General features: G+C 31.6%; 1 protein-coding gene across 1 annotated transcript; it reads right to left on the reverse strand.

Moving 5' to 3' along the window:
• Positions 1-582: 582 nt before the first annotated feature.
• Positions 583-12,418, reverse strand: LOC25490592 (cellulose synthase-like protein G1). Its single transcript, XM_013604198.3, has 8 exons — positions 11,779-12,418; positions 10,333-10,425; positions 5,703-5,804; positions 4,863-5,075; positions 4,665-4,767; positions 3,174-3,352; positions 2,323-2,670; positions 583-1,198 (listed from the first exon to the last, which is right to left on the reverse strand). Exons 1-8 carry the CDS (start codon positions 12,346-12,348, stop codon positions 731-733), a joined length of 2,076 nt encoding a protein of 691 aa, XP_013459652.2. The 5' UTR covers positions 12,349-12,418; the 3' UTR covers positions 583-730.
• Between the last annotated feature and the right edge of the window lie 5,814 nt (positions 12,419-18,232).

Consider the following 18,232-nt stretch of genomic DNA (forward strand, 5'->3'; position numbering starts at 1 on the left):
AATTAAGAACGGTGAAATTAGATTAGAAAATAGATTTACATAAAATTTGAGTTTTAGGCTTGGTTTGATAGGGATTAGGTCATTAGACTCATCCAACAATCCCAAGACAAAGAAATTTACTCACTCATGTTCATCGTAAATAAATATTTTACAATTCTTCTGAAGGTTTTAAAAAAAAGTGGAAAGTAAGTATTATAAAATTCGGTTAACAAATATTTTTAAAAGTTATAACATAATAAAAAAAATTGGCTAATAATTTTTTTTTTTACAAAATTTGGACGGCTAATAAATATAGATTTTTATGAACGCTACAATACCCTAGAGTTTTGTTGTATATATTATCTAATATTGCCTATTTAATTAGTGTCATGTCGATTTTTTATATTAATTTATTTTGAACTAAATTTAAATTTTGCATTAATTTGGCAGATAAGATACTATTACCCAACATCAAAATTCAAATCATATGTAGTTGGAATATACAAGTAAATTAGGACAAATATTAGAACAAGGTGTCAATTTAGTGAGAACGTTCTCTTTCTCTTTGATGTCATTTTGCTCTTAATTTAGAAAAATAAAAAATTATGACAAAAGATGTAATACATTAGAAAAATGAAATTCAGCCAAACATAAGATTGTTCTCTCAAAATCATCTAAGCTTAAGATTACAAAATTAGAAGATACAAAATACTATGACATACTCATATGCTTTTCATGGTTAAGATATTTGCTACCCAACCTTGCGTTTCATACTTATAATCCCCTCAATAATAGGATAACTTAAAGCTATTAGATAGCTAATGAGAAAAAGTTGACCAAACATTTCATCAAAATCCTTCTTATTGAGTAGTCTCCATAAACCACCAAAGAAGCAAACAATGTTTATTATGAGCAACACAATCAATGGTGCCATCAACAACGTTGCACCTTCAAAATTAAATTTACCTTGCTCATATTGCTTTACCTTATCTTTGTCAACTGCTTTGTTTGATAAAGTGAATTTTCCCTTATTCAACCCAAACCATTTTTTTGTTGCTTCTATAATTGCAAAAAAACATCCAATTGATTTTACAATCCAACTTCTTTGTTCATCCCACCAAATTCTAGAGGAGCCACCACTTGAAATTACCTCAATATAATGTTGAATTTGAGTGGATACATATAATAATGTAAACACTATAAACCAAGGTTCTGTAACCTGTAACATAAATAAATTAATATACTTAATCAAGGAAAATCTTAGAAGTAGCATATTGTAAAATGACATAAAAAAATGATAGTAAATAATTATTCAACGTGTTTGAATTGACTTATTTAAGTTTATTTGTAGACATAAACTTTTTTTAGATTGTTTAGAAGAGCTTATTGAAAACACTTATAACATAAGTTGTTTCAGCTTATGAACACAAGTTAATATTAAATAATTTATACATTAATATTTTGTAATTTAAAAAATATATATAAACTATTTTGTGTTTGTTTACAATGATAAAATTTGATTTTACTAAAAAATTATTTATCAAAAATGATTTTTAAGAGATGGAACTTAGGGCCCGTTTGTTTTAGATTTTGAAAAAATGGATTTTTCTTTGTATTTCTAAAATGGATTTTTTGGAAATTTACTCAAAAATAGTAGAAGTTATTTCAAATTCATTTGGTATAAGTTAAAAAAGAGATTTTATCATAAATATTCATTGTTCGAGATTTTACATAGTAAAAATCACATATTTTATCAAAAATGATTTTTATGAAAAGCTATTTGAAATAACTTTTTTTTTAGAGATTTTTTCAAAATTTTAGTGTCCAAAAAAATTATAACAAAATGATGAAATACATGACATTTTAAGATAAGCTATTCAAACGAATTTTTCATTTTAAGCTTTCCTTGAAAATTTCTTTGTTAAAAAAATTATAACAAAAATATATTACACTTCAAGAATCTATTTTAAAAAAAGCTAAAACAGACGGGACCTTAAAATGTTCAAATCTTCTACAAATAGTTATTTTTATTAAAAAAAAATTAAATTATTTTCTTGAAAAATATTAGTTGATAGGTTAAGTAACTTAGCCTATCAACTAACTATAGTTTATTTTTTATTTTTTCTGAAAACTCGATATTCGATCCAAAAATCGACTAATCTGAGGGGACCAATCTCACCGCCCACTTGCGGAGGGTCCCGTTTAAAGCTAAAGCAAGCTCTGTATGGACTTAGCCCACCAAAATTAACACTAGAGGAAATCAAACCTGAGACTATCAACTAACTATAGTTGATTATTCATCTTGTAATAAAAAACTTGTTTAGCTACTTATCCGTAGTTTACCTTTGGAAATACAGAAATTCCTTTCAAGAAGCAAATCTGAGGAATGATTCCATAAAGTGTGTAAGCAATAGTATATTGAGTTGTGGTTGTGAAGTAGCAAAAGGTTAGACAATGAATAATGGGCAATCTTGAAATCCCATAAGTGAATGGGCTATACTTAGAGATTCCAAGCAAGCAAAGTTCAGATGTCCACTTTACCAACTGAAGGTATCCCTCTTTCATGTCAGTTGGGGCACATCCTAAGAAACATGGTCTTTTTGGATAGAGATAGGTTGATCTCCATCCTCTACAGTGAAGGAGATAACCAGTAACTGTACTCTCAAGTTTTATAGCATATGAGAATCCCACCTGTGGATTTCAAATAAGTTAATAATGCATTGGAAAATAATATATATAGGCTAAATTGGGTCCTTTAAGTTTCATGTTTGTTTCAGATAGGTTCTTTAAGTTTCTAAGGTTTCAGATAGGTGCTTTAAGTTTCGAGTTTGTTTCGGATAGGTCCTTTCTGTCAATCTCCGTTAAGCCAAAGTTATTCTGTCTGTTAAGGCAAAGCTGATATGTCCGTTAAGTGGGTGAAGTGGTTCTCTCTGACACTTGACATCAATTTTTTCCCCAACCAGATCAACTTTGGCTTAACGGAGGTTAATAAAAATGACCTATCTGAAACAAACTCGAAACTTAAAGGACCTATCTGAAACCTTAGAAACTTAAAGAATCTATCCGAAATAAACTCGAAACTTAAAAAACTTATCTAAAACCTTAGAAACTTAAAAAATCTATCTAAAACAAACATAAAATTTAAAGGATCCGGGGAGGTATTTGGCCTAATGTTTATGTTTTTATGTTCTTACCTCAGTACCCCAATTTGTGTTACTTTCATAGGTACAAGAAGCCGCTACACTCGCTTCTTGTAAACTTACATCTCTTGAAGCATTTTGATTAGTAGTTTGCTGACCAAATATTGCTTTCAGTGACTCTACATACATAGTAGACTTGCCATAGTTGGTTTGAGCATCAAGTAGATAGTCCCCTGCAAATATGAATTAAAAAAAAAAAAAAAAAAATTGTCTCTGTCAAGCAATATGATCATAAAAGATACTTTGTCCGCATTAAAATTGAGTTTATCATATCTATTGGTTGGAGGTTGTGATTGGTCCTTAGCTTAGGTTTCGATGATGTTTTTATTTAGATGATGTTTATGTTTTAAGTGTAAATGGTTTAACTGTGAAAGCAACCTAGTCAATCCATGATCTCATGTCCTCTACGATAGTTTCCTAGGTTAACTATAACAACCGGTTTTTCATTAGAATTATTTATTATGTGTGTTTATATGCGTTTGTGTGTGATTATTTGTCTATTTGTGTATTTTATTCGGGATTAGTGGATTTTTGGCTCAGAAGGGTATTTTAGACATTTAAAAACTCAGGGGTATTTTGGTCATTATGTGAGCACGGGTAAATTAGTTATCTCATTAGAAGGTTATTTTTGGTGTTTTAAGTGAGAAAAGTTATTTTTATTAAGTTATTTTTTTGAAGAAATCAAAATGAGATTATATTAAACACCAAGAGAGATTCATCTCGCACAAGGTGTGCAGAGAGAACCTCTCGACAAAGTTACAAAGATAAGTGTCTAATGCCAACGGAAAGCACAACAAAAGAAACAAATGTGAGGAAAGCTAATCTCGAACACCCATACATAGAACAGGGTCCCGTCATCAGTTAGTGTAACTGAAAGCGGAAGTAAGCTTGTTCGCTTTCAACCATAAAAAAGACGTTAACTTAACACTATCCAACAAAAGACCAACTTCCTTGTTTTGTGATTAAAAATCCTGCTATTTCTTTCCTTTCAAATGAGACATACACAAGCATGCCAAATATCCTGAAGAAATGTGTGAGTAGAACGCGGTACTCCCGCTAAATTACCAAACTGATGGAAGTTGTCACGAACCGTGTCTGGAGGTATGAACAAAATGCCGAGCCACTGGTAGACATGAAGCCACAGGAGGCGGCCAAAAGTATCACAACAGAAAAAGAGATGATGCCAAAAGTCTCGGTAATGAGTGTCCTAAAAATATAGGTTGAGAATATAATTCTTTTTTTTCCCTTATACGTGTTAAAATTTTTCAAAAATAGCATTGGTTATGTTGGAAATGCTAATGAGTGTTTTTAGGACATTAGTTAAAAAATCAAAAATAAAAATATTACCTTAAAAATTGATAAAAAAAATGATGAATTCAACGTTAAATGTTTAAAAGTTGAACTTTCAATGTAAACCTATTAATTTTGCATTTCTTAACAAGTGTCACATTTATTAACATGACCCTATAATAATGCTACATGTACCTTTTTGTTTTGGACTTCCAAAGAGTAATGCACTTCTACTTAAATAATTTCCACTGCCAGTGAGACCTGGACCTCTTAATCCATCCATTCCTTTCCACCTTGTCTAATAGAAATGGCAATATGTTACTTGATAAACTAAATAAACAGACATAAATTAATGGAGAGAAAGTGAAGATTTAATTAAATTTGGTGACATACCGTAAAAGCATTCCTAGCCTGACTATCATATATATCTTTCTTGCTGAGGTTGTGAAACATTTGAGGGAATTGGACAAAAGCAAGATCTTTGGAGGTTTCAGGATCAAGAAAAAAGCACATGGATTGTTTGGCTGATGATGAATCATTACAATTCATATCACAATCTAAGACAAGTACATAAGGGCCATTGCTGATTAGCCCTGAAACCCTTAGCTGATGAAATGTTAAATGATTAAGTATATACGTATGTGTGTGTATCATAAATTTAATTTGGGTTAATATATATTTACCACCATGTAATATTAGTGATTTCCGGTTTATCCTCTGTAAAAAAATTTGTTCAAATTCCAACCCTGTAATTTAAAGATTTTTCGTTTTGAACCTTCATGAATTTTGAAATTACAAAATCAATGATATAGCAGGCACTACTAGAAAAAGCAAAATTAGTGACGGAAAAAATAAAATTCCTCACAAATTCCATGGTCGCAAAATTTAGTGACGGAATTAGAGAGGGATTTCACGTTTTCCCTCACAAAATTTCCCTCACTAATTTTTGTTTTTTTAGTAGTGAGGGGTTAACTGAAATATCGATTATATGGCAGGAGGTAAACCGAAAATCTCTCAAATTACAAGGGGCGAAAGTACCTTAAATTTTGTAATTTGATGCTATGAAGGTCCAAAATAAAAAAAAATCTTCAAATTACAAGGTTTGAATTTAAACAAATTTTTTTACAGAGCTAAACCGAAAATCGCTAATATTATATGTAAACATATATTAACCCATTTAATTTAAAGTAAATTAAGAGGAATGTCTCAAGATCAAATTAAATGAGTACACACCAATGTATTAAGTGCTCCTCCTTTGTATCTATGAGGAACATCTGGTCTTCTTTCACGAGACACATAAACAACCAGTGGCATTTCCTTTTCGTCATTAATAATCTTCAGAGAATGATATAAGAAGGAAAATCATCAATATGTGAACTACATATTTTTCCAAACATTTTTAAGAGGATTTTATTAATTATACTTGGATTAAACGTTATTTTTCAAAAAATTGTATTAGTGCGTGAGTGTTACTAGATGACTGAGTTCAATGCATTTGTTAAACTTTGGTTAGGATTTTAGGTACTTTAATATCATGTGTTAATATTTTGTGGTACGTGTTATAAGAAGATCAATGGAGCTACTTTAAAAATAAAAATAAAAATAGTGGTTTGCAACATTTACATATAAATATATCTATACATATATAAAGAAAATAGAATCTTTCATTTTTTTGGTTGACTTTTTTATTATTTCAGTTATACCCTTAATCATATTTTCCTATAGTAATGTTATATTGTTGGTGTTATTAAAAAAGATAAGAATTTTTATTATATTTGTTATATTATTGTTGTCAATATGAAAAGATACATATAGTTTGTTGAGTTTGTTATATTTGAATGTCATAAATGTCTATACTTATAATTTTTATCTATATAAAAAAAATTACATAAAATATTGTTTGTAATTTACACGCAATTTTCTATAAAATATCATTGATAGTATACACTCGTTAGAGTAATAAAAAAAAACGGAAAGACGGGCACGTGAGTGTCATTCTTTCCTCTAATAATATATAATTTGAATTAACAAGTTGAAACATGGTAAAAAAAAATAAAAATAAATATTGGTGAGTTTTTAGCTGCAAATTAGAAATGTGATTTTCCAAAGCATAATGTGATTTTCCAAATCAGTGTACTAAGAGAAAGAAAGCGGGTGGTTTGTTACGACATTCGGTTCTTACTCTCAAGAAGGTTGCTCGTTTACCAAGCAAAGATCGTGTGGAGGTTATGAAAATTCTAAAAAATAAAATTCGGAAACGAAAAATTAAAAGAGGGAGCGAGTTAAAAAGTCGGTGGAGGTGGTCAATCAAGGTTCTAATCAAAGTTCTTCTAATGAGTCTTCTTCTTTAGCTTCAGTGAACAATGATTGGTTTAATTGGGTGGATTTCACGGAAGCGAGGAGGTGGCGGTGGAGGACATTTGGGGAATAGGTAAGGCAATTGGTATTACTTTTAAAGGGGAAAACCATAATATGTTCAGTGTTTTGTCTCAAACTAAGAAGGTGTCAAAAGGGCCGAATGTTGGGATAAGAGGGGGGGATGGAGGTTTAGTTGGGGGCGAAAGGTAGGTTGGTCGGGTTGGTGTGGAGGTTTGCGTGGAGGGTGTGTCCGATGAAGTTGTTATCGTGGAACATGAAGGGGTTAGGTGGGATGGAGAAGAGGAGGAAGGTTCTCTTGTTGGTGGGGGAGAAACGACCGTTTGTTTTTTGTATGCAAGAAACTAAGATGTCTAGTTGTGATGATTCTTTGTGTTATTTTTTGTGGGGCAATCCTAATCATGGATACTCATTTCGTCCTTTGTCAAGGGCGTTAGGGCGCTTGTTGACGGCGTGGGATAGTTCAGAGGTGCAGGAGTTGTTGCCAATAAGTCAAGATCATGTGTTATTGATACATGGTAGGTTTATTAAGATAGATCAAGAGTTTTATCTTTTTAATGTATACACCCCAAGTGATGTGCGGGCCAAACAAGAGTTGCGGGCGTCCTTAACAGTTAGAATTCAAGCGCTGCAAGGGAAGAAAGTGTGTTTCTGTGAGGACTTTAATGTTGTTAGAGGTGTGGAGGAAAAACGATCGGTGGGGGGCTATGCTTCTTCACCGGATGCTCTGTCTTTTAACAACTTTATTGATGGTAATGAGTTGATAGATTTTCCTTTTTGTGGCCGCAGATACACTTGGTTTATGGGTGATGGTATTTCTATGAGTAGGTTGGATCGATTGTTATAATTCGAAGAGCGGTGTTTACATTGGCCTCATTGTCTTCAAGTGGCTCTTCTGCGTGGTATTTCTGATCATTACCCGTTAAAGCTATCGGTTGATGAGAAAAATTGGGGTCCACGTCGGTCTAGGAAGCTGAAATGTTGGCAGGATATGCCCGATTACAAACAGTTTGTTAGTGAAAATGGAAATCATTTCATGTTGATGGGTGGGGCGGTTATGTTTTAAAGGAGAAGCTCAAATTAATGAAGGAGTGGCATTTGTCTCATTCCAAAATATTCCAGCTAAGCTTGATTCTTTAAAGGCTCGGTTAACTGAGTTGGACGGCAAAAGGGAAGATGACAAGTTGTCAGAAGTTGAGATAGAGGAAATGCGTGTATTACTCATGAGCTTCATTCTTTATCTCGTGTTAATATTAGCATTTGCTGGCAGCAATCCAGGTTACTTTGGCTCAAGGACGGTGATGCAAACTCAGTGTATTTTCATTTAGTTTTATCTAGTTGATGGAGGCGGAACTCTCTTGTTTCCATTGTTGAGAATGGTAATATTGTGGAAGGAGTGTAGCCGATTCGAAATGCTGTTTTTCATCATTTCTCCAATCAATTTTAGGCTTGCACTACTGAGAGGCCTGGTGTAGATAATCTTGCTTTAAAAAATCTGTCTTATGTGGAGGGAGGTGGCTTGATTAAACCTTTTTCTATGGAAGAAGTTAAGGTTGCGGTCTGGGACTGCGATCGTTTCAAGAGTCCAGGGCCCAATGGAGTTAATTTTGGGTTTCTTAAAGAGTTTTGGCAGGATTTGAAGGAAGACATTACAAGCTTTCTAACTGAGTTTCATCGGAATGGAAAATTATCTAGAGGTATTTATTCTACTTTTATCGTTCTTATTCCAAAAGTTGAGAGCCCGCAGAAGTTGAATGAGTTCCGGCCTATTTCATTGGTGGGCAACATGTATAAAATCTTGGCTAAGTTACTCGCGAATAGATTGAAAATGGTTATTGTAAGTGTTATTTCTGAGACCCAAACCACTTTTGTGAAAAATAAGCAGATTCTATATGGGGTTCTTATTGCTAATGAGGTGGTCGATGAGACTCAAAAGTTAAAAAAGGAGCTTATGTTATTTAAAGTGGACTTTGAGAAAGCTTGCGACTCGGTGAATTGGGGATATTTAGATGCGGTAATGAGTAAGATGGCCTTCCCGATTTTGTGGAGAAAGTAGATAAAAGAATGTGTGACTACAGCTACCGCTTCTATTCTAGTAAATGGTAGCCCTACAGAAGATTTTCCGCTTGAACGGGTTCTTCGTCAAGGTGACCCTTTATCACTTTTTGTCTTCCTTTTGGTTGCGGAAGGACTTGTAATGATGTCTGCGTCTGTTGAGGAAGATTTGTTCAAGGGTTACGGGGTGGGATCGACAAATTCAATTGTTGTTTCTCACTTTCAATTTGCTGACGACACGTTGTTATTGGATGTCAAGAGCTAATCTAATGTTCGTGCTTTACGGGCGGTGTTGTTATTGTTTGAAGCGATGTCTGGTTTGAAAGTGAACGTCTATAACAGCCCGATTTTCGCTAGAATTATTTTTAATTGTTTTAATATGTGTTTTATGTGCTTGTGTGTGATTATTTATTGTTGGGTGCATTTTAATGGGTTTTCGTGTTAGAAGGGTAATTTAGTCATTTTGGACTCAGGGGTATTTTGATCATTTTGTGAGTAAGGGTAAATTAGTATTTTTTGGTGAGGATTATTTTAGTGTTTCAAGTAAGAATCATTATTTTTACTAAGTTACTAGTGTGGTAAATAGTTGTGAGCCGGTAAGTGACCGTTGTTACTATTTTACCGTTAAATGTGCAAAAACATTTTAGAATTTTGATTGAGTGAGTTAAGCCCACTAAGACATTAGGGTTAAGCCCAATTGAGAATAGCATATATAAACCTTGTCTTAAGAGAAAATAACATTCATTTTCCATTTCATGAGATTTTTGGAGAGAGGTAGAGAAAGAAAGTTCAAGAGAAGATGAAAATGGTTAGAAGAGAGGAGACTTGAAGATCTAAGAGGTGGTGGAGATTCTAGGAGCTAAATTGAATGACATCAACAATATAACAATTGGGCTATAACGAAGCCAATTAACCATGATTATTTTCAATGACATCAACAATATAACAAAAAATAATCTAATTTTTTTTTTAATGACACCAACAACAATCTTTATTATAAGAAAAGTTGTTTGAAGGTATAACTGAAATAATGAAAAAGTAAGTATAAATATACTCAACTAGTTTGTTATATATATATATATATATCATGTTTTGTTACATTTGTTTTAATATTTAAATTTAGGCAAATATTAACTTGTGCCCTCAAGGGCACATGTTAATGAACTTGTAATAGAAAAATACGTATCAAAAGTCGTGCATTCAACATCTTAAAAGTTAATCTATTGTTTTTTTTCAATGCAAAGTTACTCATTTTGGGTTGCTTAACATGTGCTATAAGGACACAAATTAACCTGACATTTAAATTTATTCTTATCTATTTATTACATGTATTATTTGTATTGAAAATTAAGTATATTTTTGAAAAAAAAAGTATTCTCAAAAGTGCTGAAAGTGATAGTTTTTTTATATATAGGATGGATTATTGGGGTACCTCAATGAGAGAAGGCCTATCATTCACCACACGAAGATTTTTGGGGTCGCTTTCCAATTTTTCAATATATTTCTCCATTTTCTCGTATTTGCTCTGTCAAATAGTAAAATAACAATATAAATGATAGTCAGCTACATAAATTAAATGATAGCATGAAAGACATGTCTATTGATCAATTATTTAACTCCAAAGCTATGTTAATTGTCTAAATTAAATGTACACCGTAAACCAATATATATACTGGCCTCCATCCTAAATTATAAGAAGAAATAAAAACCATTTCTTATTATAAGTAAATAAAGATCAACTTTTATTATATTTAATTATGTTGTTTTAAAAAATCATCTTTTTTAAAGAAAAATTAAGTGTAAAGTGCATTTAATTTGTTCTCTCTTTCATTTTCTCAATAATCAATGATTTGTTTTTACATCTTCCTATAAAACTTATTTCAAGAATAACAAAAGAAACTATATTGCAAATTACTATGTTTTAGTTTTCTTAATAAATATGTGTTTTTTTTATTGCTTATAATATGGGATGGAGGGAGTATATATACATATACACATGACATAAGATAAACCGTTATATTTCATACAATGAAAAATTATATTTAATTTTTTGGATATACAGAACGACAATAACCACTTAAAACTCTCATAAATAAGTCGGGACTTTAGATTAGGGTTAGCATCCTACCTAAGATAAGTCTTTCTTCTCTAAAAAGTATAACTAATTTTGATTTTAGTCTCTAAAATATAAAACATGATGTTTTCAGCCTCCCAAAAAATTTTCATTGTTCTTGGTGTTTAATGGACATGATTTTGACATTTCTTAAACGTAATATAGATATACAAGGGTTATACATAATAGATGATTACAATTTAGACACATCTTGAACATAAAAGGATCATAATTTTGACATTAAAATTAACTTAAATTATCCACTAGAGATAAAAACTAAAATTAACTTAAATTCTTTATATATTAAATTTTCTGTCCCCGTGAGCTTAACTCAGTTGGTAAGGACAATGCATAATATATGCAAGATCTGGGGTTCGAATCCCAACTATAAATATAAATATTTTTCAAGTACAGAAAAGAAATTAAATATTTTTCATTCCCTTTTTTATTTCTAAAATACAGAAAATATAAATATTTTTAAAAAAAAAGCCAAAATGGAGAGAAAAGAAACATGAGAGCGAGTGACAGAGAGGAAAAGGGTGGAGACTGCCACCGGTTCTATCATGCGCAGCCACGCCGGTGTTCCTTCTCGCCAGATGTGAGGTCCTTTCGAGGGGTAAGGGGTTCAAACAGGGTGCCAGAAACGGGGGAATGAGGATGATTGGCTTGATGTGAAGTCTATCATAATGTTATTTCAATTTTTATTTTATAACGGTGATACTTTAGAAAGAGCAATAAAAGTAATAATAATAATTAAACAAATACCTTAATCTGGTCCCTCTCTGCTTCAAATTCATGTGTTGGAAGTTGTTCATCCTCACCCAAAGGTGAGAAAAAAATCTTAGGACACCTTGACTTAACACCATATTTCTTACAAAAAGGAACCCAAACTTTAGCAAATTGAAAAGCCTCTTTAATCCCAAATAGAGTAATGGTAGAACCTCCATCATCAGAAAGATAAATAGAAAGTTTATCAGGAGGGTAATCCATAGCAATAGCAGAAACAACAGTGTTCATAACTTCTACCGTTGGTTCTTTTTCAGGATCAATCGTACACACAAATATGTCGAGTCCCGGTAACTTCTCTTCAGCCGGTAATTTCTCGGTCATCACTGAACGAGTCACCGGCCGCCAACGGAACGCTTGGTTGAAAACCCACATAAATGATAGAATAATCTCAGCTAATGTCATTAGAAGCCATGGATATGAAATAAATAAATTTTTGATACGGTAGTAAAAGAGAAACAAAATGCATATGAAGTGGAAGACTATGTGAGTTCTATGTAGAGGTAACCATGATTGAACGGTTTCTTTGTGAAGGGTGAAGGTTGCCATAACAATTCAATGATTCTTAAATTTCACTACGAAACTTTTGTATATGGCGTTTTGTTTGTTTGATTGATAAACTTTTTTTTTTTTTTTTTTATATAGGGAATTTGGTTGAAAACTTTTGTATACGTTTTCTTTTGGTGGTCGGGGTTTGAACTCCGCACCTTGCATATATTAATGCATGATAACAACTTTTGTATATGTCTTACACTACTAGTTAACCATTTTCATTTATCAATACTATATACTACCTCCGTCCCTAAATATAGGACCCTTTTGCCAAAATTGCAGAGATTAAAAATGGTGGTTGTAGTATTAAATTTGTATATAATTACTATTGTTTTTACAATTTTATCCTTAAGAGAGAGAGTTAATTTATGTTTTCAATATAATATTTATTGTTGATTGAAGAAAAAAATGCAAAATAAATAAGGGTGTGTTGGTAAAGAAATAATTAATGTACTTGAAAATACCAAATGAGTCTTATAAAAAGGGACAAATTATTTTTTCAAAAGTGTCTTATAATTAGGGACGGAGGTAGTATAATTTTTTTTTTTACCCCTTTCAGCATTTTTGGATTGACTTTTTCCTTTCTAAAAATACCCTTAATTTTCAATACAAATAACATATGTAATAAATAGATAAGAATAAATTTAAATATTAAAACAAATGTAACAGACAGAATGTGAATATATATGTTTGATTTTTTTTCTTCCTTTATCACTTAAAAAGTGTAATAAACTAGATAAGTATATTTATAGTTACTTTTTCATTATTTCAATTATACCCTTAAACAAAAGTATATTTATAGTTACTTTTTCATTATTTCAATTATACCCTTAAACAAAGACCCCCTTTATTATTCTTAAAGTCATAATAATTCTAATAGTAATTAAGTACTGTTAAAAAAAGACTACACAATTTTTATTGTAACAAAATTGATGTCTTTCTTTTAAAATTTGGTTCAACTTCTGCAAAAAAAAAAAAAAAAAACTTATATTTTGATTGATATTAATGTGAAAAAAATTGAAAATTATTTATCGTCCTTAAATGTTGTGAAACTTTGTGACACAATGTCTAATCTATAAAGGGCTGTGCAAAAATATCACCCACCGTAATAGCATAAAAAAAATGAGAAATGTCAACGAGTGTCTGCGAACATATTTTAAAGGATAAGTATAAATACAAGTATGTGTATTTATAAAGTAGGAGCGTTACACTTTACGCGTGAGTCAGATTAGTCATTCATTTTTTATGGATCGAAAACCCGTGCAAAAGCAAAAAAAAAGGCATATTGCTAACAATTCTGCTTGAGCCTACTACCGAACTGTTAAAATTTAACGTGATAATTTTGTCAATTTTTTTTTTTACCTAATAACGTTTTTAATCAAATTTTAAAATTGATTAATTCCTTCTCTAATTCATTTAATAAATAAATAAAATAACAAGCCCAAAACAAATTACAAATGCCCATGATTTAATAAATAAATAAAAATCAATAAATCAAACAAATGAAAATATGTTATTAAATCAGCCTCATGGGGTCCACATTTTTGATGCACAATACACAACAAAAAGTAATAGCCATTAGCAGGTAATTGATCCTAGCCATCCACATAAAAAATTATTTTATCTATGGTTGTGGTTGAACTTTCCCATCATGGGATAGAACTTTCTTTTCCCATATTAAACTTCACCTTCCCCAAGATCCTAAATTCACGGATCAGAAGTTAAGTTAAAGGCACCAACAATTTATTACACTTTTCATGTTAAAAACTAATCAATTTCAATCTATTTTTGTTTTTTATAAGAGTAAATTACGCTCCCACTCTTAAAAGATGTTTGAATTACACACTCTAATCTTTATTATATTATCTTTTTAGATTTACGTAAGATTCCTCCTAAAACATGTTTTATACTCCCTCCATCCCTAATTATAAGACCCTTTTGCTAAAATCACGGGAATTAAGAAAACGGATATTTGTATTAAAGTTGTTTGTAATCACTATTGTTTTTACAATTTTATCTTTAAGATAGAGAGTTAGTTTATGTTTTCCATATGCTACTTATTGCTGATTGAAGAAAAAGATGTATAATAAATAGGGGCATGTATGTAAAGAAATAATTAATGTAGTTGGAAATAACAAAGGGGTCTTATAAAAAGGGACAAAAAAAATTCTCAAAAGGATCTTATAATTAGGGAGGGAGTATTATCTTTCTAGATTTACGTGTGTGTATTGTTATTATATTATCTTTCTAGATTTACGTAAGATTCCTCCTAAAACAGTGTTTTATATTTCCCCAAGATCCTAAATTCACGTAGAAGAAGACAATTTATTACACTTTTCATGTTAAAAAATGAAAGTCACAAATCACACCAATGTGTGTATGACAAATCTTTATATGCTTAAAAAAAATAAACAAACAGCTCTAGACTCCATATTTTCCAAAGCTAGAAGAATCAAATCTTTAAATCATGTAATACAATTCTTTATGAGAACAGCTCTAGACTCCATATTTTCCAAAGCTAGAAGAATCAAATCTTTAAATCATGTAATACAATTCTTTATACAAACAGCTCTAGACTCCATATAATATTCTGAGATGTGTTGTTAAACACTATTCAAAAGAGACAATAAATTTTATAAATAATATATGAGAACCAAATATATATTAACTCTGTTTGTCTATTTCTCAAAATTAACTTTATGTACAAATTCAGTGAATCAATTTTAATTTCAAAAGAAATCAAACTATATAATAAAAATATAAAATCATTAGGCCAAACTGAGTTCATGATAACGCTGAATTCATGATCCAGAAAGACATAAATCTGTTTTAACCAAAACTCTTATAAGGTCATTTAGAAATAAATTACAAACCATGCTTTCATGTGCACTCGGTTTAATATTAATCCTTATTTCACATAATCCATAATTTGGAAGGAAAGAAACTTCAAATCTTATAATGAAGTAGCATGTTAAAATATGCCTAAAACGATGCTTAAATATGTCTGAAATATTATGCTAATATTGTATGCCAAAATTGATTCACGTGCATCATTCCAAGACATTAAAAATGAATCATATACCTTAAAACAATCTTGAGGTCCAACTCCATATAATAATATTACATAGCATGAAAACTGGATCTGTACCATTGAGGACAAACATACTATTGAAGACAAACATGAGCACGTGATAATTTTTTTTTTTTTTAATGGCCAAATTTTCGATGCTGCACACTAGATGTCTAACCAAATTAAATATATATGGATACAGCAAGATTAAATCGGCAGAGGAAAAAAAAATATAAAACAAAAATCACTTGATCCGTGATCAAATTTATTTGTTTATTAGCAAAAAAAAAAAAAAATGCGAAATAAATAAAATATATATATATTTGTAAACGGAATCAAATATATTGAGGATTGTTTCAAATGTAACCTTTAAGAAACAAATTAGACTTAATTGATTTAATATGTAAGCCAAAAAATAAATAACAGGAAAACTCTAAACTCATGGATTCAGCCGATAACCTTATGCCAATTTCAAGGAATTAACAGTTTGCAATCCAAAAAAAAAAAAAAAAAAACTCTTCGTGATTAAAAGCAGGCATAAATCAAAAAAAAAAAAAAAATTGCACAATAGCAAATCTTTTGGATTCAATATTCATATTAACAAAAGAAAATTATAAACCCAAGTCGATTGATTCTAGAAAAAATATACTAGAGTCCCAAATTCTATACATGCATTTAGGCAATTCACAAACTAGCATCGATGGAAAAATAATTAAAAAATTGGAAACATACATATGCATCGATAGACATATGCATATAGGCATCGATGACAATGGCACATGACAGAATACTTATCAAATTGAAATCGTTGAACAAATATACCAAAGTAAACTCATCGAAGAATTTAGGTAAAGTAAAATCCTGGTTGAAAGACCGCGCTCTGATAACACTTGTAGGAAATTTAGGTCTTAATTAAAAATATATTTCATAATAGATGTTCAACAATCGTAAATCAATCGCGGAAGCAAACAAAACATTGAACATGATTATGATCGGATCTACGACATGTTTAATTTATCAAGAATATTAAGAATTAGGGTATTAGGAATACCTGGATAAACCTTTCGAGGCAGCCCTCTCATCAACAACGATAACCAAAGAGAGGAGATCGATCGTTTGCCGTGTACGGTATATTTGGGACCAGAGCCTCTTTTATATTGTATGGTGGACCGTCATAATATTCCTAAGGACCTGAAAGACCTCCAAAAGGGCTTTTAGACCCCTCAAGAAGGCCTTAACACCCTTAAAAGAAGCCCAAGGGCCCCGGGCGCGCATTACCCATGGCGCCGCCTCAATAATCTGAAGAATCTTCTAGAAACTACCTCTAAATACATAAATACCCCTATTACTTGGAGACTAAGCAACCGAAACCCAAGCCCATAGAAGGCTATAAATACCACCCTTGACAACACTCTCAGATATCCAATAATCAGTCTAAAACCCTAATATACGATTCTTAACCCTAGAATCCCTTATTGTACTTTTTCTGCAAGTACAGTTGGCGCCGTCTGTGGGAAAAGGTAAAACTAACCTAGACCGCACTCATAAACCAAAAAACGAAGGGACGATGGCCGGCGGATACCAAACCAGCCTCAGCTTCAATTTTTTCAACAAAGCGATCACACAATCAACAGCACGCTGCCTCGGCGCTATCAATTTTCCCAATCACCCAGGTGCTATCGATTTCAATGGCCTAAATACTCTAGACTGCTGTAACTGTGAAAACCAAGTCTTTTCATAAATTTGCTTCGGTTTTGATCTTTCAAAATAAAATAAAAAACGGTGGTTGTTTTTATAATAGTTGCTTATGTTGTTTGATTTTAATGGACTTATCATAAACTATAATTGAAGGTTTAGTGATGTCATCAGATTGAATCACCATCGCCGATTTAGTTTTGCTGCATTTTAATTTATAGCTTTTATGATGGCTATAAATTGCAAGTGACACCATCAAGTTGTGGAAGGCTATGAATGTGATTTATATTTTCATAGTTTAAATTGTAAATAGAGTACGCAATATCAATTTTGCTGCCAATATGAAATTTCAATTTGTGTAGTGTACTCACCTAACCAGAATCTAGAAAATTGCTTCACATTATCCCTTTATTTGTGTCTCTATTACGTGACTATATACGAGTGAACCTTGTTTTTATGTGTCTATTTGCATATATGGGAGTGGTTGCATATGGGAGTGGAACGATTTTAGATTTTCTCGAACAGTTTAATCGATTGTTTATGCAGACGGATAAAAGCTTTCTAATCGGGACTCGGATGAACACTCAAACACGCAACCGCAACAGTGTCACCCACGACTCAAGACATGGCGCAAGAAGGAGGGCGACATACCAGGCTCTATCATTGACAGCAAAGCTCGACGAGAACAACATACCAGCAAGGGTGTTATACTTCCTAAGTAATTTTCAGGTCCTCAAGATTCAACAAACGAACTCAATTTCTCATCTCCATCAGCCTGGTTATCGGTAAATGAAGTGGAATGTGTGGCTTTCTCTCAACGCCAACGACGTCACGAAGATCCGACCGACAGTGGAGCTCAATTCGTCACCATCATAGTCATCCTTGTGAACAGGCGGATATCATATACAATCATGTCACGAGAAAGGAACCTGAATAAATGCTCAAAGCAGCAAGGACCGAAGCGGCATCATTCAAAAGAAAATTAACGACAAGGTTCTATATTCTTGATCTTTTATGTATAGGGCTGATATATGTTTCAAATACTTCAAAAGTAATTAATGACAACTCAGGACTTCATAATTTGTCTTTAATCAATATTATATATATCTTCCAACT

Source organism: Medicago truncatula, chromosome 3 (assembly GCF_003473485.1).
Source record: "Medicago truncatula cultivar Jemalong A17 chromosome 3, MtrunA17r5.0-ANR, whole genome shotgun sequence".
NCBI classification, from domain to species: Eukaryota; Viridiplantae; Streptophyta; class Magnoliopsida; order Fabales; family Fabaceae; genus Medicago; species Medicago truncatula.